Below are 26,754 nucleotides of genomic sequence, written 5' to 3' on the forward strand. Positions count from 1 at the left end.
TTGGTAGGTTGATTGTGCGATAGTTCTCGCCCTCGTTGGCTCTTCCTGTGCTGGGGATTGTGTGCGTGATATTTTTCGACAGTATGCTGGCATTTGTCCACACTCATTGATTATACACAGCACCATGAATAGCCGCTTGGTTGCCACTTCCTCCAAATGTTCTAAATATTGCAAAGGAATGTTATCTATCTCGTTTGCCTTAGCGAAAACTCTGACTGCAGTACTGGATCCCCTATGTCCTCTATATCGACTGCCATTTCTTTCTCAGTCACGTCATTAGACAATTTCTCCCCCTAGTAGAGGCTTTCAGTGTGTTCTTTCCACCTACCCGCTCTCTCCTCCGCATTTAAGAGTGGAATTCCTGTTGGACTCTGAATATTAACGCCCTTCCTTTTTAATTTCACTGAAGGTTTTCTTTGACGCTCCTACATGCTGAATCAGCTCTTCCCGCGACCTTTCTTTTTAGATTTCTTTACGTTTTTATCGCAAGCATTTCGTCTTGGCCTCCCTCCACTTCCCATTTATTTCATTCCTAAGGCACTTATATTTCTGTGTTCCTGCATATTTTTGTATTTCCTTTTTTCGTCGATCAATTGAAGAATTTGTTCTATTACCTGAGGTTCCTTTGAAGTTATCTTCCTTGTACCTACGTTATCTGACCAACTTCTGTAATTGACGTTTCTAGAGATGTACATTACTGTTCAACTGAACTGCCTACTGTGGTATTTATTATCGCAGTACCTAGCAGCCTTAGAAAACTTCAAACGCACCTCTTCATCCCTCACTGCTTCAGTATTCTACATCTTCCCACAACATTCTTCTACCTACTTTTCATCAACACTAAACTGTGATCGGGGTCTATATCTGCTGCTGGGCACACCTTATAGTCCAATAGGTGATTTCAAAATCTCTGATCATGACGTAATCCAGCTGGAATCTTCCTGTATATCCCGGCCTTTTCCAAGTGTAGCTTCTTCTTCAGCAACTTTTGAACAATGTGTTCGCTGTTGGTAGATGAAGTCTATATTGGAACTCAAATAGTCTTTCTCCTCACTCGTACCTACTTGTCAACTCCTTTTACGAATTGAACTTCGTGTTGAACATCCTCATACGCGTTATCTATCTCTTCATCTTCCCGCTTGTGACATCGTATGCACGCATGAATTATTGTTGGCGTTTGTTTGCTGTCTATTCTGATGAGAACAATCATATTACTGAAGTGTTCACAGTAACTCGCTCTCTGCCCGGGTGTCCTGTCCATAACGAATCCTACTCTCGTTATACCATTTCCGCTGCTGCTGATATTACCCCATACTCTTCTGACCAGAAATCCATGTCTTCTTCCCATTTTACTTCACTGACTATGTAGGTCCATGAACTGAGTGTTTGCAGTTCCCTTTTCAAATTCTATAACTTACACATCACATTCAAACTTGTGACATTCCACGTTCCGACTCGTAGTATGTCACCCTTTCGTTCGTTATTCGGTCTTTTTCACATGGTTACATTCCCCTTGGCAGCCCCTACCATAGATCCGAGTGAGGGAGTGATCCGGAATCTTTTACAAATGGAGACATCATCATGACAGATTTTCTTGTTACGGACCACATGTCCCGTCGAAGCGCATTGTTTGTCTTTATTGCAGCGGTTTCCATTGCCATCTGCATCCTAATGCTGTTGCTCGTTGCTAATTATTGCGCCTCTTAGGGGCAGTTACTCAACACCAACGGCAAGAGGTCGCCCAGAATCTCTGTCCGCTTCTGTGCCGCTATTGTTGTTGATGTTTATTCAAAATTTAAGCAATGGCTGGGTTCGAACCCAGGGCACAGGACGTTTTATTATTAATTAAAGACGCTACCCTTTTCTTTCGTTACTGTTCTCGGCATGTGATTTGGGAGGACGTCGCATGGCACCCATTCAAGTTTATTGTTAAATACTTCATTCATTTTTTTAATTACAAATGGCAGATGGCCATCTGACCGAACAAACTGAGCTACCGTGACGGCGTCCCTAAGCCACGGGTCGTAATTACAGTACGTAAAGCACGGTCAGCGGACAACTGTACACTGACTCACGTTGACCAGCGTCCCGTTTACATCAAAGAGCCAGTGGATGGATGGAGTGCGTTGAAGAACGCCGGTCACTAAGTAAACAAGTTACTGTACACAGGCTCGGACAGACTTCTGCAGTTGTGTGTTTGCAGTCTTCCGTCTGCAGCAGTAGTGGATGGCGGCGTAGCTTCCCTAAAGCTGTGGAAACTTTATTTCACATTTTCTGCTACAGGTACCTTTATTGTAAGGATTTATGAATTTAATCATTTACAATCTACCAAAGTTTTAAAAGGCCATTATGTGACACCGTGTGAATACAGTTTTACAAGCAACTCTTACACTAGACAATCTGTAAACTGGATGTGACATGGTAATTAACTTTTTTCCCTGTATTACTTGTTTCATGCCATACAGTTGGAACCAAAATTCCTAGAGGCCACGTTCCAAAGTGAGTGAAGAAACATCTTACCTCCTCCAGTACATCTCTCGTGTAATGACCGCGATGATAAAGTTAAAGGATTCAGAGCTCGTACAGAAGGATACGGACTATCTGTCTCCACACACGTTTCATCCACAAATGGAATAGGCTGGGAGAAAATGATAGTAGCTCTACAGTGTACTGTACCCTCCAAGTTACACCATGCGGGGAGTTGCAGAGTTTAGAGGCACGTGTGCATGTTGCCCTCGATGTACGGTAGTGACTGGCGTCAGGTGTCAGGCGTGAGCCGTATTGCTTTCGAACATCTTTTGTTTCAGACTCGATTCATTTATCTAGATTGTTAAAAAAAGTGTGTTGAGCTTTCAGAAAGGAGAGCTGTACGAGAGTCCAATGCCACCATTCCTGGAATTCTGAGTCCTCGGTCGTCTAATCCATCCGTAAAGAAGCAGAAACACTGGATTTAATAGAATATTGTTATTAAAACTCATGTGAAATCGACAAAATGCTATAAGTCGAGTACATTAATACAATACTGAGTCCAAAATGCTATGTACATAAATACACAAGTGTAACTTAAAACCGCAACATTTCTCGTCAGGAACATATTACGTCAGAGAAATTCTGTTTTCGGACATGCCAGGCCCTATTAAACAGGACCATTAAAAGTGAAGGAAAAGTCATAATTTTTTCTTTACTTCTCTAACTTTTAGTATGTACATTGCTATAGTTATGTAGTATTTACAAAATACACTATCATTTTATGAAAATGAATAACAGTAGTGAGTTGAATTGTTGTGAACACAGTACATAAGAGTTCTATAGATTCGTTGTGTTGTGTGAGTGGTCCAGTCAATCGAAGTTTGATGTATGCTGAGATGATATTAGGAATAATATCAACTGGGACTGACAGTGAATCATTTTGTTGGCTGTCTTATTTGCAATATGCAGAAGTCATTTTAAAAACAGGAAGTAAGCAACCAGACTTGGATAAATTTGAAGTCTCATTACAGTACATGCGAAATATATGAGAAGTTGTTGTTGTATTGCCTATGGGACATAAATTTTTCTCATATCGATACGTCTTTGAAGCAATTATTACAATGTGCAAAACTGAACTCTGACACTTTTCACAACTAATAAATAGTATGAGAGCATTCTTACACTAAACAGTTTGGTTATCACAGTTTGACAGCCGGACAGTACACTTTACTGGCCATTGAACTAACTGGAATACAGTGTATGAAGGCATGCACTGGAAGACGAAGTTCAATGACTACGACTCCCATAAGCAGTTTAGTTTATGGCCACACGTGTTTCTCAATCCAGTCTAGGTAGCTGGAGACTCGGCTGTACACACTGGGTATGGAACCGCCGCACGGTTTCGGCCCTACGCTGGTAATGCCGACAATTGAACACGGAGCACGCTCTCCGATGACTTGAAGAGGGCCTCCGGAATCACCCTGAAACAGAACGAACAATCGTTTAGTTAGACAAATTTAAGTACAGGACTCACCCACACATCTTTCTCCATAGATTCTAGCGTGACCCTTTGGAGATGAGAAATGAGTCAATATAAATACGAACTACGACACAATTGAGTTTACGCAAAGAGTGATCGAGGAGGTACAGCGTTTTCTCTCTTTATTTCCAGTCGACGTTTACAAAACATTATCCTCAGCGTATCGAATTACTGAAGATGGTCATTACCATTTGAAATGGGTTGTCGACAATGGTGCGCTATCATAGACTGGAAACAAGGAAAAGATTTACGAACATAAGTAAACTGAGTATATGCTATTATAAAATAGTTTTGTTAGTTGCAATGAAAGTGCATCTAACACGTATATACACTGAAGAGCCAAAGAAACTGCTATACCCGTCTAATAAGGTATAGGACCCCCACTTGCGGGAAGAAGTGCCGCAACACGACGTGCCGTGGACTCGACTAACGTCCGAAGTAGTGCTGGAGGGAATTGGCACCATGAATCCCGCAGGGCTGTCAATAAATCCGCAAGAGTGCGAGGGGGTTGAGATCTCTTTTGAATGTATGCAGGTCATCAGACTGGATGGTTACGTACGTGTCACCTGTCAGAGTTGAATTTAGACGTATCACGGGTCCCATATCACTCCAACTGCACACGCCCCACACCATTACAGAGCCTCCACCAGTTTGAACAGTCCCCTGCTGACATGCAGGGCCCATGGTTTCATGAGGTTGTCTCCATACCCTCACACGTCCATCCGCCCGATAGAATTTGAAACGAAACTTGTCCCATGAGGCAACAGTCATCAACAGTCCAATGTCGGTGTTGACGGGCCGAGACGAGGAGTAAAGCTTTTTGTCACGCAGTGATCAAGGGTATACGAGTGGGCCTTCGGCTCCGAAAGCCCATATCGATGATGTTTTGTTGAATATTTCGGACGCTGACACTTGTTGATGGCCCAGCATTGAAATCTGTAGTAATTTGAGGAAGGGTTGCACTTCTATCGCGTTGAACGTTTCTCTTCAGTCGTCGTTGGTCCCGTTCTTGCAGGATCTTTTTCCGGCCGCAGCGATGTCGGAGATTTGATGTTTTACCGGATTCCTCATATGCACAGTACACTCGTGGAGTAGTCGTACGGGAAAATCTCCACCATCGTTGCCTCGGAGATACCGTTTCCCATTGCTTGTGTGCCGACTATAACACTGCGGTGAAACTCAGTTAAATCTTGATAACGTGCCATTGTAACAACAGTAACCGATCTAACAACTGCGCCAGACACTTGTTGTCTTATATAGGCTTGGCGACCGCAGCACCGTATTATGACTGTTTATATACCTACATATTTTAATACGCATGATTGTACCAGTTTCTTTGGCGCTTCAGTTTACATTGAGCTCACCTGAATTTCAAATGGCTGGAAATGTACATGTCGTCCAACAAAAGTACCATAAATGCTTTGAAAGAAAGATGCTCATATTCAATTTATATAATTCAAAAGTTTGTTATGTGACAGATAACACGTTATTTTGACATACGCATTGGCAGCCATGCAGGTAGATATTGCCTGACAAACAAAAGTGAACCATTTAGCACACTCGATTAGATGTCAATGTAACTCGGTACTCGTGCACGCTGTGTGCGGATGTCTAAATGATTAGAGCGGGAGTTGTCTGTGACAGGTAGATCGGCCACCAGTGTATGTTAGTGACGTGTGCGTCTCGTGTTGTCGCCAGGCCTGGTAGGGTATATAAGAGGCGTAACGGCGCCGTCAGGCGTTTTTAATCACCGTGAAGGACGCGCAGCTGCCGGATACTTCCGCGAGACAACGTTATCGGCAACTGACAGAGTTTGACAGGCGTAGTTGTGGGCGTCCATTTGGCCGGCTGTTCGAATAGTGCAGTATCCACATTTGTGGGATATTCGGATGTGACAGCGGCCTTACGTTGGACTGGATGGGAACGTGAGGACAGCCCAAGTCTGACCACCAGAATGGAGGCTCGCTGACTTGTGCACCGACCACTCTGCAGCCCATTCACGTCCGTGACTGCCACCAAACAACAGGTACTGGACTGTACGTCTGCCTGCACCACTGGTCGGAGGCCGGCTGGCAGCAGTCGGACTAGGGGAGTGACGACACGCCTGCCGTCACACCGCGGCACGGACGGCTGCTTTTAGAGTGGTTCTGGGACAGTGAAACGGATGTCTGGCGTCGCGTCGTCTTTGGCGATCAACTGTGGTTCTGCACCGCCGCGGATGACCATCGTCGGCAAGTATGCCGGCGTCCCGTTCTTCAAATGATGTGGAGAAGCACGGCGGTGCTAGTCCCAGCGCCACGATGTGCGAACTCACCAGGCGTGACCTGAGGTGGCGGCTGGCAGCGACAGAGAGCTGGCTGGCCCTGCCGCACCTCCCGGACACCCTACGCTCTCACCTGTGTCTTTCCGTGCGGTGCGGTCGTGTCAGACCCAACTCGCTTTATTTGTTCATGAGACCCAGAAAATATTAGATACAGGCTCCCAGGTGGATGCTATTTTCCTTGACATCTGGAAGGCGTTCGATACAGTTCTGCACTGTCGCCTGATAAACAAAGTAAGAGCCTACGGAATATCAGACCAGCTGTGTGGCTGCATTGAAGAGTTTTTAGCAAACAGAACACAGCATGTTGTTATCAATGGAGAGACGTCTACAGACGTTAAAGTAACCTCTGGCGTGCCACAGGGGAGTGTTATGGGACCATTGCTTTTCACAATATATATAAATGACATAGTAGATAGTGTCGGGAGTCCCATGTAGTTTTTGCAGATGATGCTGTAGTATACAGAGAAGTTGCAGCATTAGAAAACTGCATCGAAATGCAGGAAGATCTGCAGCGGATAGGCACTTGGTGCAGGGAGTGGCAACTGACCCTCAACATAGACAAATGTAATGTATTGCGAATACATAGAAAGAAGGATCCTTTATTGTATGATTATACGATAGCGGAACAAACACTGGTAGCAGTTACTTCTATAAAATATCTGGGAGTATGCGTACGAAACGATTTGAAGTGGAATGATCATATAAAATTAATTGTTGGTAAGGCGGGTACCAGGTTGAGATTCATTGGGAGAGTCCTTAGAAAATGTAGTCTATTAACAAAGGAGGTGGCTTACAAAACACTCGTTCGACCTATACTTGAGTATTGCTCATCAGTGTGGGATCCGTACCAGGTCGGGTTGTCAGAGGAGATAGAGAAGATCCAAAGAAGAGCCGCGTTTCGTCACAGGGTTATTTGGTAAGCGTGATAGCGTTACGGAGATGTTCAGCAAACTCAAGTGGCAGACTCTGCAAGAGAGGCGCTTTGCATCGAGGTGTAGCTTGCTTGCTGTCCAGATTTCGAGAGGGTGCATTTCTGGATGAGGTATCGAATATATTGCTTCCGCCTACTTATACCTCGCGAGGAGATCACGAATATAAAATTAGAGAGATTCCAGCGCGCACGGAGGCTTTCCGGCAATCGTTCTTCCCGCGAACCACACGCGACTGGAACAGGAAAGGGAGGTAATGACACTGGCACGTAAAGTGCCCTCCGCCACACACCGTTGGGTGGCTTGCGGAGTGTAAATCATACGTAGTACGTGTCTCTGTGAACTGGTTACGCGACGCGGAGCTACTGCCGTGGCCAACGAGACCCCCCGATGTGTCGTAGGCAGGACACGTGCGCTACCAGCTGGGACGTCAGCTCCACCTGCGTGCCTGCATCGTCCAGGGCGTGACGGACCAGTCCGAGCAGTCGCAGGCCAGCTTGCACCAGGAGGGGATGCGACGGCTGCGTGACGCCGTCCCCAACGTGCAAGCCCTTCCTAAATTTCACTCGATTTTGTAATCATTGACGCGCGGGATTAGCCGAGCGGTCTGGGGCGCTGCAGTCATGGACTGTGCGGCTGGTCCCGGCGGAGGTTCGAGTCCTCCCTCGGGCATGGGTGTGTGTGTTTGTCCTTAGGATAATTTAGGTTAAGTAGTGTGTAAGCTTAGGGACTGATGACCTTAGCAGTTAAGTCCCGTAAGATTTCACACACATTTGAACATTTCTTTTTGTAATCACTGAACTGACACCTGACTTGTCTTTGTAATCACTGAAATACCATCACACACCCTCCCACCCCTGAAGTTTCATTTCCTTCTCCACTTCACTTTTGCCAGCTTCACTTTCTATTTTTGCCAGGCTGTGTCCTTAAAACTACGTCACTCTCACGTAAAGAAGGAACGTGGAGTCGTTTTGACGTCTGAATGGTGAATGAATTGCAGTTTCCATCACCGCATTTTTGAATGATGTGCTTCCGCCAATGCGCAGAACTGGCCTGAAGTACTTACGACGCAGGTGTCGGCCTTCCCCTGCGGGTCGCCGGCGCAGATCACCGACGAGTCCAGCCCGTTGGGGAACTTGTTCTCGTAAGTCCTCTGGCAGCGCGACAGCGGGAACGGGGAAATAGTTGTTTTCAGCAGCAGCGGGCTCATCCTCGTTCCTGCAAAGAGGTCGCACGTGGACTGTTAACAGCTGTTACCCTCGGCTGCACGAGGAAGTGACTGATATCTAGAGGAGTAACTGTAAATGTTTGTAACCGTCGTAACCGGTGCCCCTCACTACATACAAGGCTCTATGCACAAAGGAATGATCCATTTATTCACATAAAATAAGAAACAGAAGAAAAATATTAGGATGCAGTTAATCTACTTCTCATCACAGGCAGATAATACTGCCTCTTTCTGCTGACACAGGCTCGTAGTTCGAAGATGCAGGTGCTCATATGTCCAGAAAAAAATTTACGTTTTGTTATTATACTAGTACTATTAATTACTTAAATCATTCACACATCAGATGCACAATAATGCTGTATGACGTAGAAGAACTCAATATTTTATAAAGCCATTATGTTACGAAGTCAGTATACCAGATAATATTTGGTGAACAGTCCTCACACATTCAATATGGTACGGCACCACAGACGTACACTGACGGAAAAAGGCCGCCCGCGGTGGTCTAGGGGTTCTAGGCGCTCAGTCCGGAACCGCGCGACTGCTACGGTCGCAGGTTCGAATCCTGCCTCGGGCATGGATGTGTGTGATGTCCTTAGGTTAGTTAGGTTTAACTAGTTCTAAGTTCTAGGGGACTGATGACCACAGATGTTAAGTCCCATAGTGCTCAGAGCCATTTTTTTTGACGGAAAAAGAAATTTGGAGCACAAAAAAATAATTAATGTAGAGTAACGAAATTTCGGGACTACATTTGTCTTGGAAACACATTTAAGTGATTAACATTGCGAGATCTCATGTTAACATAATCGCGAGATAAGCCACTGCAAATGTGAACTGCTGATATATTAATAACCGGTGGAACTGCCAGAATGTTGAATGCAACCATGAAACGTGCATGCATTGTGTTGTACAGTTGCCGTATGTCAGTTTGTGGTATGGAGTCTCACGTATACTGTACTTGATCGGTCAGTGCGCGTACGGTAAATGCAGGTTGTGGATCAAGCTGGAGCTGTAGACCGATGACGTGCTATATGTGCTCGACTGAGACAGATCTGGTGACCGATCAGGCCGAGGCGACATGCCAACACTCTGTACAGCATGTTGGCTTACAACAGCGGTGTGTGGAGGAGCGTTATCCTGTTGGAAAACACCCCCTCGAGTGCTTTTCACGAATGGCAGCACGACAGGTCGAATCACCAGACTGACGTACAAATTTGCAGTCAGGGTGCGTGGGATAACCACGAGACTGCTCCTGCTGTCACATGAAATCACACTCCGGACCATAACTCCAGGTGTAGGTGCGATGTTTCCAGCACACAGACAGGTAGGTTGCAGGACCTCAACTGGCCTCCTACTAACCACCACACGGCCATCATTGCACCAAGGCAGAACCAGAGTCCATCAGACCACTAACCTGCCCTGCAGGGAGCTCTCGCTTGACACCAATGAAGTCACAAATGATGGTGATCTGGGGTCGGTCTGGCTCGGAGCTGTCTCAGAAGTGACCAATTTGCAACAGTTCGTTGTGCCACGTGGTGCCGACTGCTGCAGATGGAGTATGATGCGCCACAGCCGTACACCGAATAGAACGTTCTTCTCTCTCGGCAGGGCGACATGGCCGTCCGGAGCCCGGTGCTCTTGCGACTGTACATTCTCGTCATCACCGCTGCCAGCAGTCACTTACAGTGCCTACTTTCTCGATAAGCCTTTCTGCAGTATGACAGAAGGAACATCAAGCTTCTCGTAGGCCTATTACACGACCTTTTGCGTTGGTTGATGATGGCGTCTTTGGCGCCTTAAAGGCATTCTTGGCTGGCTCATAAAGTCCAGTCCCAAAGGTGACTAATGGTCACGACCGTTATGGCGTGCATTCAGAGCCAAACTGATTTGCATCCTCATAGTGACGCAACTACTACCACTCTTATGCGATTGGTGCAAGATGTGAATAGACATAATATTTCAGAACTAGAGACACGCCTACCAACTTTCGTTTACGTCGGGCAAATCCTTCCTAGTCCTGCAATTTTTTTTTTCCGTCAGCGTATTTGCTATCAGAATGAGTGCACAGGAAGTATAGTGAGACTTCAAACGGGGCGTGGTTTCAGGACCTTACTAATCCCGGCATTCACTCAGTGATACAGGAGTGACTTGTATGTTGGTCCACCGTTAGCGACCTTATTGCAACAGAACGTAGAGAGACACGCAGACTTGAAAACGTACTATAAGTATCAGACACCAGAGAATCTAGTCACAGGCATGGTGAACGTGACCTCAACAGGTAAAATTTCTACTATTGTTCAGGTATATTGTCTGAGTACTACGGTTTAAGGAGCGTGTAGACAGCGGCGGCTCGTTACAAAGTACCTGCATTACGATCACTTTCTTTCCTCCATTTATCTCGCTATCTGAATTGCACTCAGACCGTCGGCATTACCGTGTAAATGTCGACGATATGCGCTGCATGTTTTTAGGAGAAATGAACCTTTTCCACTCATACATGGTACCTGCTGCTGGAAAAAGTAACGCCCACATTACTCTTCGACCTAAAACTTGCATTCAGTATCAGTTCATCTTGTCTCGGATACATCTTTGCAGCAGGCCAGCAGTGACTCTGCAGTGATGTGCAGCAGTGTGTGTGTGTGTGCGTGTGTGCGCGCTGAGGTGTTGCCGGTCGCTGTGACGGACCACCACGACGCGGCACTTTCGCTTCTGCCTGACGGCCGTCGCGTCGCTCTGCGATTTGCGTTCTTCGTTTTGGTGGCTGTGTACTACAGGGCTTTCCACTGCTGTGAAGGTGTTCTCACAGAAACAGCGGTACGTGGTGTGACGAACCGCATACTGTAATTACGTAACTACTCGAGATCACGCGACTCTTACATCAAAACTCAGAATGTATCCCTGAATTTCATCGGTAGATTTCTGGTTCAGCTTGTAATGATGACGACTGCTTCAGTGAAAAGTTATTTCAGGATATCATACCGTAAAACGTTAAAAAGTGAGTATGAGCAAGGAACTTAAGTTTTTGACATTTCTACCACCAAATTACTGTCGTCTGTGGTATAATCTCAATAAATATGGATCTCTAAGCACTTACTGTTAAATTTCCAAGCAATGTTCACAGCAATAAATCCTATAACTTTCTGTTCATTTATTATTTGTCCGTATTTCTGCTGTTTATCAGCTGTGCATGGATATAAAAATTTCACTCTCTCGCGAAGGTACCTTCGAAACCAGTTCCCTGCGTCGGTCGTTTGATCGAATAGCTCCGTCTGTAAAATGAGTTTTCATCGTGGACTAGCACAGTTTCAGCACTATGCTGGAATACACACCTGCACAAAAAATAAGTGAAAACTGCGTATGGCTTATCTGGCCAGGACTCCCCTGCTGAGGAGTTCGGCCGCCTGCTGCGAGCCATTTCGTTTGCCGGCACTTCCGTCGAATAAAGGAAATGTCAACGGTGACGCAGCTGTCGCTACCGATATCGTTTTATGCAACCCACAATGTTATATGTAGCCTCCAAACGCTGCGGCAGGTTCTCATACTCTCTCGTTCGCTAAGTGCAAAGTAATAGTGCTTCAGAAAAGAATAATGGACGAGACTATTTGTAGGAAATTTAGTGTACTTAAATTCCGTACTGGGATCCGTTTTCGCTTGAGGCTGTACTTGTCGAATAATTCAAGAAAAACGTACAAGACTGACCTGCAAAGGCACCCTACTCACACACTCTCCCCCCCCCCCTCCATCCCGGTCATGGTTTCTAGTATGTTCTGGGTGGTATTCGCCTCTACAAACATTTGCGAGTGCACGAATTATTTCCCACATTGGAAATTTTTTGGCCCTCATTCAGTGGCATTACGCCACTGGCTTAGACGGTCACTCGAAAATTGTAAAACTGACGTTTGTGTAAATTTTATGTAACAATTTTGCGAATTTAAGCAGCAGAAAAAAATTATATTGTTTTACTCGTCAGGCCTTCTGACTACGAAACTACTGTGTTTCTAAGGGTTAAATTTGTATCGAATTACCTGCCTAATTAGTTTTAGCGTAACGTTTACAAAAGTCGTTTTTCTTTCGGTACCTTCACGGGCACGTTTAAATTAATAATGCTAACGAAACGACCGACTATGCTGGTGGTGTAAGAGTCCAATCGATACTGACCAGAAAAGGTGGAATATCGGAAACAATTCGTGTAGTCAGACATGTTTGTACTGTGGTATGAGGGCTTTCCCGGCACGAAGCCGCCCGGCGGATTAGTGTCGAGGTCCGGTGAGCTGGCCAGTCTGTTGATAGTTTTTAGGCGGTTTTCCATCTGCCTCGGCGAATGCGTGCTGGTTCCCCTTATTCCGCCTCAGTTTCACTATGTCGGCGATTGCTGCACAAAACAAGTTCTCCACATACGAGTACAGCACCATTGCTATACCACGCAAACCTAGGGGCTACACTCGTCTGGTGTGAGACGTTCCCTGGGGGGTCCACCGGGGTCCGAACCGCACAATAACCCTGGGTTCGGTGTGGGGCGGTGGAAGGGTGAAGTGGACTGCGGTAGTCCTCGTGGGGTTGCGGACCACTGCGGCTGCGGCGGGGACGGAACCTCTCCGTCGTTTCTAGGCCCCCAGTTAACATAGCATAACATAACATAACATAACTGTGGTATGAGGGAGTGTCAGGAACAGTACACTAGGACTCCTGAGTGGTGACGGTTGAGTATGGGGGTGGAGGTGCGTTTGAAGGTCACATTTGTACATTTCCTTGAGTAGCTCGAAATCCGTTGCCTCTGGCGAGAAACGTATCCCTGTAGAACATTTAACTACATTAAACGTCGTACAAAAGGGTCATGTTCGTTTTTCTGCAGGACTAATAGTTTGCGTGTATCAAAACGAATATATAGTGGAGGCGTGGGGGGTGGGGGTGGGGGGATGGGTGGGTTGGTCGCTGATGGTGTCTGAGCATTTATGTAATGTGTCTGTGTGGATGGATGACAACAGAGCGACACAATGAAACAATCAGTGTTTCCGTGGTAAAACAGAAACAGGAGGAATGCACCAGTGTGGAATAGGTTCAAATGGCTCTGAGCACTTTGGGACTTAACATCAAGGGTCATCAGTCCCCTAGAACTTACAACTACTTAGACCTAACTAACCTAAGGACATCACACACATCCATGCCTGGTCGTGCGGTTCCAGACTGAAGCGCCTAGAACCGCTCGGCCACTTCGGCCGGCTGTGGAATAGGTGTGAGTGTGTGTTTAGTGAGTGAGTAGGATGACTGTGTATAAGTTGGACGTAGATTCATCCTAACAGATTTCTTTTACTGTTAACTGCCTTCCGCTCTTTTATAATGCGTGTAACGGTAAAGCAGAAGTGGAACGAGTATGGTCTGTTGTGCTGCGTTAATGTTGTTGTGAATGACCGCAGTGTTACAGTGTGGGGGAGAGGACGGTGTACGGACGTGGTACAGGCTACAGTGGTGGCGTGCCGACAGTGGCGGTGCGGCGCAGGTAGGCCTACCCACCGCTGGCCGCGGTCGCGCCCCAGCCGGTGGCGGTGAGCGTGGGCGGGTCGCCCCCCTCCGTGTACAGGCAGGCGGGGAACACAGAGTCCGAGAACTGCACCCGCCGGTCCAGCCTCAGCAGCGCGATGTCGTTGGCGTAGTAGGGCCGCTTGTAGCCCGGGTGGACGATCACCTCCTTCACTCCGTACATGGAGTCACTGCCCTCCGTGGGGGGGATCTCCAGCGTCCCGATCTGCACCCTCAGAGGTCTCCTCCTGCAATCCAAAGGTCCGCGGTTATCCCTGCTTTAATGTAAAACAGATTCTCTCACGTGGATGCCAGTCTCTTTAACGACCGTAAACGGTACCTCTAAGCAAATTTGTCAGAAGAAATTAGACAGAGAAGACAATTAACTTTTATTTACTATTTTCAAATCAAGAGCATTACTTTACATTAATACTTGTTCCATAGATCATGAATACGGCATTTCGTAATGATATATATTACAGTTGCCACTTCATATCTAAAAATTCATCTATTGAGTATAAGGAGTTATCATTCAGAAATTCTTTTAATTTGGTTTTAAATGTTGGTTGGCTATCTGTCAGACTTTTAATGCTATTTGGGAAATGATCAAAGGTTTTTGTGGCAGCATAATTCAGCCCTTTCTGTACCAAAGTCAGATTTAGCCCAAAATAGTGAAGATCACCCTTTCTTCTAGTGTTGTAGCTATGAACTTCACTATTATTTTTGAACTAGCATGGGTTATCAACAACAAATTTTATAAGTAAGTATATGTATTGCGAAGATACTGCGAATATCCCGAGTTCCTTAAATAAATGTCTGCCAGGTGATCTTGTGTAGACTCCAGCTATTATTCTGATTACTCGCTTTTCTGCAATGAATACTTTTTCTCTTAGTCATGAATTACCCCAAAATATGATACCATTTGAAGGCAGTTAATGAAAATAGCCATAACAGGCTAACTTACTGATACGTTTATCACCAAAATTTCCAGTAACCCAACAGTATATGTATATGAACATAACCATTTCAGCAGGTCATCAATGTGTTTCTTCCAATTCGGTTTCTCATCAATGCACACTCCCAAAAATTTTGAATATTCGGTCTTAGCAACAGGTTTCTGTTCAAAGTCAATATTTATCAATGGCGATACGCCATTTATTGTACAGAGTTATGCACACTGTGTTTTCTCAAAATTTACCGAGAGTCCATTTGCAGAGACCCACTTCATAATTTTCTGAAAGACATTGTTTACAATTTCCTCAGCTAACTCTTGTTTGTTGGGTGTCATTACTATAATTTTATCATCAGCATCTTCATGAATATAGAGTGGCAAGCCATTAATATATATTAAGAACAATAAGGGACCCAAGACTGAACCCTAAGGGACACCATTTTTGATGCCTCCCCAGTTAGAGCGCTCTGCAGATTTTTGCAGACTATCCATACTGTTAATCTGAACCTGACATGTACAACAACCATTTAAACTTAAACGTGATATTATTATTAAAATCACGTTGCACAATTATAGCTTCATTGTGAGCATCATGAAAAATATTCAATATAACATCTTATTTATGAAAAATGAAATAAAATTAGTATCAAACCTTCATCACCTGAAGTTATGAGCGCAAGGAGACAATATCTTATTGCAGCACAGACGTGATATTCATGATTTCTATGTGTTGTATTAAAATACGTTACTTAAAAACTTATCTCAAGTGGCTACTTGATCTGAAGAATCTTTATTTAAACAACTTTTTGAAGTGCTCGAGTTATATGTATTCCGTTGAAACAGGCAAATTGCAACCCCGTCTCTTCCCAGAAATGTTTGGTTTGGACCATTAATTGTCAACTAAAATTTATTAATAACTGAAGAAAGTTTATAAGGAGTTTGCTCTTCATTTGTAACACTTAAGAAATGTGTAACTACCGTACTTCCACTGAACATTCTTAAACTGAAATCAGAGATACAAAATCCGGAAAGAGCGCAAAATTACGTATCGGACGATCGTCTATTATAGGCCTACGAAATATGAAGTACCTGACGTCACAGGAGCATCAGAAAAGTGTTTGATACATTTTTCATGGGGAACTAACTCTGAGGAAACACTGAGAATTGTGTAAAAAGCGTACCGCTGTAGGCGAGTGGATATTAAAAGTCAATTTCTCAGCGATATTTGGACTGTTTTGGAAGGAATCCTATTAATTTTCTGTGGCAACTTGTTATTTGTGGTCGAGACTAGGTTCCATTTGTTAACGAAGGAAAGCAGCAGACCAAAGCAGAGGGTGCAAGCAGATGGCTCTGTACCAAAACAGGCGAAGTTCAACTCGTCGGCTGGAGCGAAGTATATCAAACAAGTGAATAAATGGATTTTGCAAATGATGAAAAACTAATCTTTACTCATAATAAAACTCTAAAACCACCGTGTGTCTGTCTGTTAATCTTTCAACACGCTAATCTCCAAACGCGCTAGACGAATTTTCATGGGGTTTCCTAAGATAACGTCAGCAAATTTTAGTAAAACTTTATTGTATGACTGTCTGTCTGTCTCCACATGCTAATCTCCAAAATTACTATGCGGACGTTTACGGTGTTTTCATTGGTAGCTTCAGCGTAGATAAAAGAAGTGCAGGCGACGACTTGCGAGTACCCATATTTTATTCTTCCAGTATTTTAGAGCGAGAGCCCTTACAGGATTAGTGATTTGCAACAAACTTTATTCGCAATTTCAAACCTTTACGAAAATTGTTCTCATTACAACTCCCATATAATGATGAAACAAAAAAAAAAAAAAAAAAAAAAAAAGCTTACCGCTTGCTACCTTTTCCCTGTTCGTACAGTGAAACTGTGGCATGAGGCACATCGTTTTAATTTATTATTGATTACTGATAACTGTATTCGCGATATATTTTTCAGACAGTGTTCACATATGGCTCTGAATAAATGTGCAAAATTATAGAATTGCGCGGCACATAGTTCAGGAGAAATGACGTAAACAAAATGCTTCAAATGGCTCTGAGCACCATGGGAATTAATATCTGAGGTCATCAGTCCCCTAGAACTTAGAACTACTTAAACTTAACTAACCCAAGGACATCAGCGACATCCATGCCCGAGGCAGGATTCGAACCTGCGACCATAGCGGTCGCGCGGTTCCAGACTGAAGCGCCTAGAACCGCTCGGCCACAGCGGCCGGCTGACGTAAACACTGAGATGCATGAAAATCCGCTGCATTTCTCATGACTCTTGAATTTATTACTTCTTTGATATTAACTCTGTTCGCAACGCATGTAGCACGTAGTAGAGACATGTGCCGCTGAATTTATCTACAAAATTATATCATTCTATCGTACAGGGAGAGGGAGAGCAGGAGATCGGCAGAGAAAGAGGGGGGATAGCAGATGGACAGAGAGATGGACACAGGATTGGGGTGGTGGTGGAGGAGGTGGACAGAGATAAGGGAGAGAAGAAGACGGGCAGGGAGGCGGACAAAAGAGATGGACAGAGAGAGGGGCAAGGAACGGATTGACGAATAGAAATGAAATAAGTACATGCCCGGGCAGCTTCTGCTAGTCAGCTAGTCTTTCATAAAGACAAGGCACATGCTTACAGAGCCGCTTTGGTGATGCAAAAGTAAGGGATTATGAGTATAAATTGTTGGAACGTACACATTCTTCAACAGAATACGTAGCCTCTGACTTAAATCTTATGCAGAACCTAAAGAAACTTGTGGCTGGAAAATATTTCGAGTTCAGTGGAGAGGTAGCTGAGGCCGTAGATGGGTGTTTTGCAGACCTTACAGAATCACACTTCAGGTCTGGCGACTAATCTTTTCGACCGGAAAAACGTTGAAAAAGAGCATTGACCCAAAAGTGAACAAGTGCGTTAGTGACCAAAGAAACACTGCCTCTCACTTGCAGGCCGACAGGTTCTTATTTTGTCCTTATAGAATACGTTCCATGAACATTTTGTTGTACATCCGAACGTAAGTTACCGTACGTAGCGTATTTGGTACGTTCTGTCTTGGCAGTACTACACTCTTCTAAATCTGTCGGGATTGTTGCTATGCAAGCTATCTATGCTAATGAAGTACCGAAATAAGAAAAAGAGTAATTGACATTTACATACATGTTAACACACATTCACTGGTAGCAATTTGTTGGTATTCACACTAGATTAAAGAGTTACTTTTTTCAGGACATCTATTTTTTTATATTTGACAGGTCTGAAAGTTTTAATTAAAGCATGGGTGCTTATGTTCTTAGGTTTAACACAGCGATTCAAAGCACTGACAAATACAAGTGGCAATGGATGGAGGGCTCATTCAAGAATTGATGCTGTCCGGCTCATAAATTGCTTACTTAGAATTCATTCAAGTAAAAATACAGTCGTACAGGTATATGATAAGAAAACGTGAAGGGAGTAAAGTTGGTATCGGCTTCTTACAACACACATTCGCCGTTGAAGCAAAGTTCGGTGGAAGGGGCAAACCTTTACCTCGCCGACAGCGAGGTGGCTGCTGCAGAGCACCCGGGGAAACACGACGAACGGTGGCCGTCGCCGCCTGTTTAGGAAACCACCGCAGCATTCATTTAAAGTGGTTAAGGGCAACCGTGGATAACCGAAATAACGCGACTGGACAAGTGTGTGAACTTTCTCCTAGTTCTGGAACTGTAGGCGCACTGGAGGGCGACTACCTTGTTTGGTGGTGTTGCCACCGTAAAGTAGAAGTGGAACTGAAAAATGCGGGTAAGCACACTGTGAAAAGTGGATCAATTAAACTTTACAGCATTGATAATGCAGTATAATTCAGTTTAAAGCACCTAAATGTTAATACAATTCCACGCTGCAAATATGGAGCGAATTTAGATGTTGTTTCTGTAGTTAGAATTGATTTCACGTTGAGCTCTAGAACAGATCTAGTAGGTCTCGGGTACGGGAGTGTGCAGGTAAAGTTAATCGATTAATTTGGGATGCAGATACCGCCAACAGAAATACCGTGGCAAGTATCCTGAGAGGACAAAAGTCACGGGACGGCGATGTGCACGAACACAGATGACGATACTGCCGTGTGCACAAGATACAGAAGGGCAGTGCGTTGGCAGCTCTGTCGTTTGTAGGCAGGTGATTCACGTGGAAAGGTTTACGACGTCATTATGACCGCACGACGAGAATTAACAGGCTTTGAACGCGGAATGGTAGTTGCAGCTAGACGCATGGGACATTCCATTTCGGAAATAGTTAGGGAACACAGTGTTCTGAAATTCACAGTGTCAACGGTTAGCCGGAAACCCCGAATTCCAGGCATTACCTCCCACCGTCTGTCTTCACTTGACGACCGAAAACATCGGCGTTCGCTTAGAAATGTCAGTGCTAACAGACACGAAACGTTGCGTAAGATAATCGCAGTAATCGATATGGGACGAATGACGCAGCAATCCGTTAGGACAGTGTGGCGAAATACGGCGTTGGTGGCCCACGGCAGCAGGTGGCCGCCGCGTGTGCCTTTGCTGACAGCGCGACTTCGCCTGCAGCGTCTCTGCTGGGCTCGTGAACGTATCGGTTGGAAGACTGTTGCTTGGTCACACGAGTCCCGATTTCAGTTGGTTAGAGCTGATGGTAGGGATCGAGTGTGGAGCAGACCGCGCGAAGCTGTGGATCCAAGTTGTCAATAGGGCACTGTGCAGGCACTGGGGTGGGCTGCGTTTAGATAGAATGGGCTGGATCCTCTGGCCAAACTGGATCATTGACTGCAAATAGTTATCTCCGGCTACATGGAGACCATTTGCAGGCGTTCATGGAAATCATGTTCCCAAACAACGATGGAATTGTTACGGATGGCAATGCGCGATGTCACCAGACCACAACTGTTCGCGATTGCTTTGAAGAACATTGTGGACAGCTCGGGCGAATGATTTGGCCACCCGACATGGGAAATAATCGAGAGATCGCAGACTAATGCAGCGGGAACACTTGCGCAATTGTGGTCGGCTCCAGAGGCAGCGTGACTCAGTATTTCTGCAGAGGACCTCCATGCCACGTAGATCCGCTGCACTACGCCGCTGACACGATGTTAGGAATTGCCCCATGACTTTTGTCACCTCAGTGCGTATGTGACACAGTGAGAAGGACGAGGCGGCGGAGGTGCGGCCTCTCCTGGTCGCTCAGTGACTGCCGAGGCAGCAGTACAGTACTCACATGACCCTGTTGGCGCAGCAGTGGGCCGCGGTGAGGACGAACTGGTCGCTGATGAGGGTCCCTCCGCACAGCCAGCTGAGGCCCTCGGTGCCCGCGACGCTGTAGCCCAGGGCCGCCTGCAACACGACCGCGTCAGCTTGTACACTCCACACTACCTGGTCGAGTGTAGTTTTGAACCAGTACTACGGGTAGCCACTTCCTGTCCCGTTCAACCGGTGTAAGGAGCGAGGGGAAAATCCAAGGCAGGCCGCTAACCGCCTCGGAAACTCTCACGCAGCTTAAGCGAGTTACGCGATAGGCACGAGAAAAGTGATGCGCAATCTTCCTTCAATACTGGTTTACTGCATTTGCGCAATAGTCCCGGGTTGCTCATAAGTACCTCCGTGCTTTCACAAGACGACTGCACGAAAACTATGGCAAATACAGAAAATAGATTGACGCCAGTGGACAGGGCGTCTTTCCAAGATTTTAACTCACATTACAGGTGATCAATATGGCGCCGCAAACGTCAAAACAAGCGCGCAGTTCATTGAAGCCCCTACTGCTTCTTTCAGGCGGCAGAAACGATTGCAGTGCTCTTTGGAAATCTGGATTTTAATCTGCAGGCGCGAACTAATTCGACGAGACAGTTCAGAGCAGATGAAATGATCGTGTGGCATTGTTGGGCGGGAGGCCCCATCCGGACAAGTTCGGCCGCCGAGTTGCAAGGCTTCTTTCGGGTGATGCCACATTGGGTGACTCGCGTGTCGGTGATGATGAATGATGGTGAGGACAACACAACACCCAGTCCACGAGCGGAGAAAAACCTCCAGTCTGTCCGGGAATCGAACCCGGGGCCGCCTCATCATAGGCAAACGCGTTACCACTCAGCTATGCAGGCGGACTGCACAGCAGATGATTTGTCTACATCTCCCGTCTCACCTGCCCCCCTAATGGAGGACTCTACAACTACGCTTGGACTAAAGCATCGTGAAACATACTATTCATTAAGTATTCATTGCAGCTATGGGAAGTCCTTAGCAAAATTCTGAAGCTGATTTCAGAGGCCAGGCGAATCAGAAGGTTTTACGTTTTTCGTGCAACTATCGGCTTGAACGTCACGGAGCTGAATAAAACATACAGAATTGTTCCTGATACGAAACTTAAGGCGGATGAGGATTCCTGACAGTTAGTTGCAGCACGGAACAGCTTCGCCAAGGCACGTATGTGCGAACTATCGCATCTGTAAGGGCAGGTTCTTCTTTTGTTGCAGACGTGCTTGCAGAACAGATCTCTGTGTTGAAGTGTCGGCAATCTCTGTAAGATATCCACCACAGGCAGTAGCCACACATAACACCTTGCAGTGTAAATTATGTAGTGGTACAGTAACACGACGACTGGTATGTGCGTCTGTGCAGTAAATCATAAGCAGTAAAATACGCCTGACATTATTGTGACACACAACGAGCTGGACGCGCCGAGTCGCGTTCTGACGCTTCTGCGGGAGAATCTGCAGGGCTTCCTGCAGGCGTCGATGGTCTGGGGCTGAGGGTTACCACAGCGCACACCACTGCCGAGAGGATGCCACAGGTGTGGAGTCCCACTCCTGTAGCTCCTCAGTAAGCAGCGTGACCGGCCTGAGGTCACTCCCTTCCAGTCCTGCTATCTAACAAAAGTCATTGGCAGTACGGGGCATCGAACCCATGTGCTCTGCATCGTAGCCAGACACGCCGACTACTGAGCCGCGGAGGCGGGCTTCCCAGCTAAGACTGTGAGACATTCAGATGAAACTTAGAACAAACTGAATAGGTCCAGCTTTTTTTTAAAAAAAATTTTCTCGACCTTCTATTTTCAGTGCTCTTATTTTTGACCGTTCGTCAACTCCATGTTTCTAAACAAGGCCGATGTGGTGTTGACGTTACTGGTGGATAAGGACGTCTGAAGTCAGCCACGAAGAACAACATTCTGCCTAATATGGCTCTAGCATAGTACCTAATGCTCACTCCCTGGGAGACTTGCGTGGCGTGCATCCACACGGACCGTGTAAAGTGTACTTACATAAATGTATAATGTTGTAAGCAAAAGCATTTTCTTTGACTTACCATATGTGGAAACTCCGCCTGTCGAGCTTTCTCGCCGTAGAGGATGTGGTACGTCAGACCATCGCGTTGACTCCTGTAGGACTTGCAGGCTGTGTAAGAGAAGAAACGAGGCTCTCAGTAGTTCCATAGCATCTGACGACATCTCTGAAATTCGTTAGTATTTTTTGTCGTATTAAAACTTAAAAATAATTGTGTTCGTATTCGGTTCTATGCAAGTTGAAGGAAACCATTTTATACAGGATAGATACTAGGCAATAAATACGTTAAGACGGACCGACTTTTCATGCAGAGTGGTTCGTATTTACTGTTTTGCGAGTTTTCCACGAAGAACCCAGGGAGGTAAGAAACAAACCCATCTGCAATATCGGATGCAACATACTTTCTACAAACAAGTATGTAATGAGATCGTTAATCGACTTCATTATTTGCACTTCATACAGTTTGAGACAACTATCTATCTGTGTAATTGCCAGAATTACTATTGTTTCGATTCTCAGCGTTTCATCAGTGGTTTTCTTTAGCCCGAATCGCCAGGTAGTCTGAAATTTACTGTACCAAAAGGGCCCTAAACTAATTTAGGCCGTACTTAGAGACAATTTAAGTGGATTGTTCTCTAGCTGCCATGTCTGTGTTGCAGTGATGTGCTGAATAGCACATCAGGATGGAAGTTTCCACAAGCAGGTGGTATCATCATGTCGTTCCGACACCCGTGCTTTTATTTTTTTTCCATAAGTGACTTTTGCTGGAAGTGAGGGAGATGCAAATTTGCGAAATTTTCGCTGTTAGAGCATGCTTAAAATATCTACCAAAGGCCGAGGTAGCAGAACCAGTGTATTTACCCGCCTTTTGGAAGCTCCTCTATCGAAAGATGAAGAGGGAAGAGGTGGTCAGCATCTACATCTACATCCATACTCCGCAAGCCACCTGACATTGTGTGGCGGAGGGTACTTTGAGTACGTCTATCGGTTCTCCCTTCTATTCCAGTCTCGTATTGTTCGTGGAAAGAAAGATTGTCGGTATGCCTCTGTGTGGGCTCTAATCTCTCTGATTTTATCCTCATGGTCTCTTCGCGAGATATACGTAGGAGGGAGCAATATACTGCTTGACTCTTCGGTGAAGGTATGTTCTCGAAACTTTAACAAAAGCCCGTACCGAGCTACTGAGCGTCTCTCCTGCAGAGTCTTCCACTGGAGTTTATCTATCATCTCCGTAACGCTTTCGCGATTAGTAAATGATCCTGTGACGAAGTGCGCTGCTCTCCGTTGGATCTTCTCTATCTCTTCTATCAACTCACATCTGGAACGGGTACCACACCGGTGAGCAATACTCAAGCAGTGGGCGAACAAGTGTACTGTAACCTACTTCCTTTGTTTTCGGATTGCATTTCCTTAGGATTCTTCCAGTGAATCTCAGTCTGGCATCTGCTTTACCGACGATCAACTTTATATGATCATTCCATTTTAAATCACTCCTAATGCCTACTCCCAGATAATTTATGGAATTAACTGCTTCCAGTTGTTGGCCTGCTATATTGTACCTAAATGACAAAGGATCTATGTATTCGCAGCACATTACACTTGTCTACATTGAGATTCATTTGCCATTCCCTGCACCATGCGTCAATTCGTTGCAGATCCTCCTGATTTCAGTACAATTTTCCATTGTTACAACGTCTCCATATAGCACAACATCATCCGCAAAAAACCTCAGTGAACTTCCGATGTTATCCAAAAGGTCATTTATGTATATTGTGAATAGCAACGGTTCTACAACATACCCCTGCGGCGCACCTGAAATCACTCTTACTTCGGAAGACTCCGTTGAGGACGACATGCCGCGTTCTGTTATCTAGGAACTCCTCAATCCAATCACACAATTGGTCTGATAGTCCATATGCTCTTACTTTGTTCATTAAACGACTGTGGGGAACTGTATCGAACGCCTTGCGGAAGTCAAGAAACACGGCATCTACTGGGAACACGTGTCTGTGGCCCTCTGAGTCTCGTGGACGAATAGCGCGAGCTGGGTTTCACTCGACCGTCTTTTTCGAAACCCATGCTGATTCCTACAGAGTGGATTTCTAGTCTCCAGAAAAGTCATTATACTCGAACATAATACGTGTTCCAAAATTCTACAACTGATCGACGTTATGCTTACATTGAGAAATTCAAGGAGACAGCACGGTGCTGTTTCTGGAGAAATTCGAACGCAAACACCTCTAGGTGAGTTTGTTAAATGCCGCTTCCGTGGCGGTATTTCTGCGGGTGAAATCAGGCGCTGATTATCACCTGCGGGAGGTAGCGCCTGCGGGCGCTGTCATTATCTCTCACGCCCAGCGAGCAAAAACAGGCCGCACGCAAATACCAGCTCGGCTGGCCTTCACCTTCGCCGCCGCCACCGGAGCTGCTGCTCGCTCACCACACGTCGTGGCAGGTGGGCTCCCGTCCACTGCGCAGCGGGTCGCCAAGAGCCCATCACTGCGGCGCTTTCTGCTGACAGTGTTTCTAATTGCAGGTCGTCGCTCCGCTATTACGACTGTCTCCTTGAATTGCTCAATGTGAGCATAAGGCACGGTTGTCTAGTACACCCCACAAGCTCATGTACCGAGGTGTTACCTTCGGTTTTCTTCGTGACAGTATAAATATAGGATGTACATAACGTCCGGGATCACTTTCAATTATTTGTTGCACAAAAACAAAACATTGTACAGTGTTGTGTACATAGTTCCGAGTAGTCAGCGCGTACACAACTTTCCCACTAGAGCGCGCCCCGCTAAGCACAACAGCGCAGGTGCAGCGCTCGTCCGTCTCCGCACTACGAGATGGCGCTGCCATAGAGATGGACCAAATTCTGTTTCCGCCGATCCGCGTATTAATATGTAACGCAGCCAATGAGATTGCTGCTAACGTAGAACCTTTTCTCCTTGCGGATCACACTCGCTCAGTGATACCTGAACGCTTTAGGTATTATAACGAGTGTACAGACCTCCGATTACCAGTCTGCATTAGTATGTACCAGTCTGCATTTGTCTGTACCAGTCCATAGTCAAGTTTCAGTCTGCGCCTAATAAGATTACCATATTCCTTTACATAGCCATGAAGACAAATGACTAGACACTTTGTCAAGTATCAGAGATATGTGAGAATAAGATTAACGTACCAAGACCAAAGGAACTTCAGATTGTCAATTGTAAACAGCATCCTGAATCAAGTTACGTAATTCCTACTTCGACATGTTGCAGCAACGGATGATGCCTCAAATGCATTCGGACTCTCCGTTCATCTTTCAGACATCACCGTGAATCTGCTACTCTAAGCGTGCAAGTGGCATTTCTATCATCTGACCTAACGGCAGAAGATAAACACGCCACGATAAGACCACGAGACATACTGCTGACACTCGCCTACTTCGTTAGAGCGACAAGTCGAATAATCTGATGGTGTGTGTACCGAAGGTCTTACAGTACGCACACCACATACAGATATCATACATATGTCATTTTGAAGAGAAGCCCTGAAAGTTTTTCTTTTTTTCTTTTTTTTTTTCATGTATACCGCCACAGCATAGTTTGGTAATTTGCCGACAGTCAGCGCTAGTAGGAAACATGTCACGTCGGAAACTGTACGGGCCATTCTTCTTCGCCTAGAGCACTGTCACTGGATATTCCTAGTCGGACATGTTGCAGCAATGGATGATGCCTCAAATGCATTCGGACTCTCCGTTCATCTATCAGCCGGATGGGGCTCCACCCCGTTTTCATCGTGAAGTTCGCGGGTACCTGAACACGGAGCTGCCGCATCGATGGATCGGCCGTGCTACGGAAGGGGACAGCTGTTCGATGAAATGGCCTCCCCGATCACCAGATCTCACTCCGTGTGGCTTTTTTTTCTGTAGGGACACACAAAAGATCTGGTGTGTACCGCCTCTACCACGTGATGTAGCAGAGGTCCCGGAGAGAACACGGGAAGCGACTGCCACAGTCGACGATGCCATGCTGGGACGGGTATGGCAAGAATTCGATAACCGTATTCACGTCTGACGGGTCACTCATGATTCGCATATCGAATGTTTGTAAAAATATCTTTCAGTGTTTCTCTTCAAAATGCAATATGTATGACATCTATACAATGTTTAGTTCTTGTGCAATAAATAATTGAAAGTGTTCCCGGACTGAATATACACCCTGTATATTGAAATATCTCACTATTGTCGCATAATTAATAACTAACTACACATACATCATATTTACTGACCAGTTACAGGCGAATTGCGGCAATAAGCACGGTTAGACCATTTTTTTGCGTTAATTGCACGAAAAAGTCGACATATTTCTCGCGCCGAAACTAGTGGCTGTGGAAGTCTACGCTAGTTTTTCATGTTTCAAACATTCAGCATTATAAAAGTCAATGTCACAGGCTCATGCCGGATACGAAGTAGTGTTCGTTGAGTTACCAGCAATTATATACAT

General features: G+C 45.5%; 1 protein-coding gene across 1 annotated transcript in view; it reads right to left on the reverse strand.

Annotated features, from left to right (window-relative positions):
• Positions 1-3,473: 3,473 nt before the first annotated feature.
• The window catches only part of LOC126259452 (serine protease persephone-like), a 43,685-nt gene continuing 20,404 nt past the window's right edge, over positions 3,474-26,754 (reverse strand). The window contains exons 3-7 of the mRNA XM_049956273.1: positions 22,287-22,375; positions 20,206-20,321; positions 14,001-14,254; positions 8,328-8,479; positions 3,474-3,950 (exon numbers count right to left, since the gene is read on the reverse strand). Of these exons, the coding sequence (XP_049812230.1) occupies positions 3,789-3,950; positions 8,328-8,479; positions 14,001-14,254; positions 20,206-20,321; positions 22,287-22,375 (773 nt within the window). The 3' untranslated portion in view covers positions 3,474-3,788. The remainder of the gene's footprint in view (positions 3,951-8,327; positions 8,480-14,000; positions 14,255-20,205; positions 20,322-22,286; positions 22,376-26,754) is intronic.

Source organism: Schistocerca nitens, chromosome 5, assembly GCF_023898315.1.
Source record: "Schistocerca nitens isolate TAMUIC-IGC-003100 chromosome 5, iqSchNite1.1, whole genome shotgun sequence".
In the NCBI taxonomy this organism is placed as follows: domain Eukaryota; kingdom Metazoa; phylum Arthropoda; class Insecta; order Orthoptera; family Acrididae; genus Schistocerca; species Schistocerca nitens.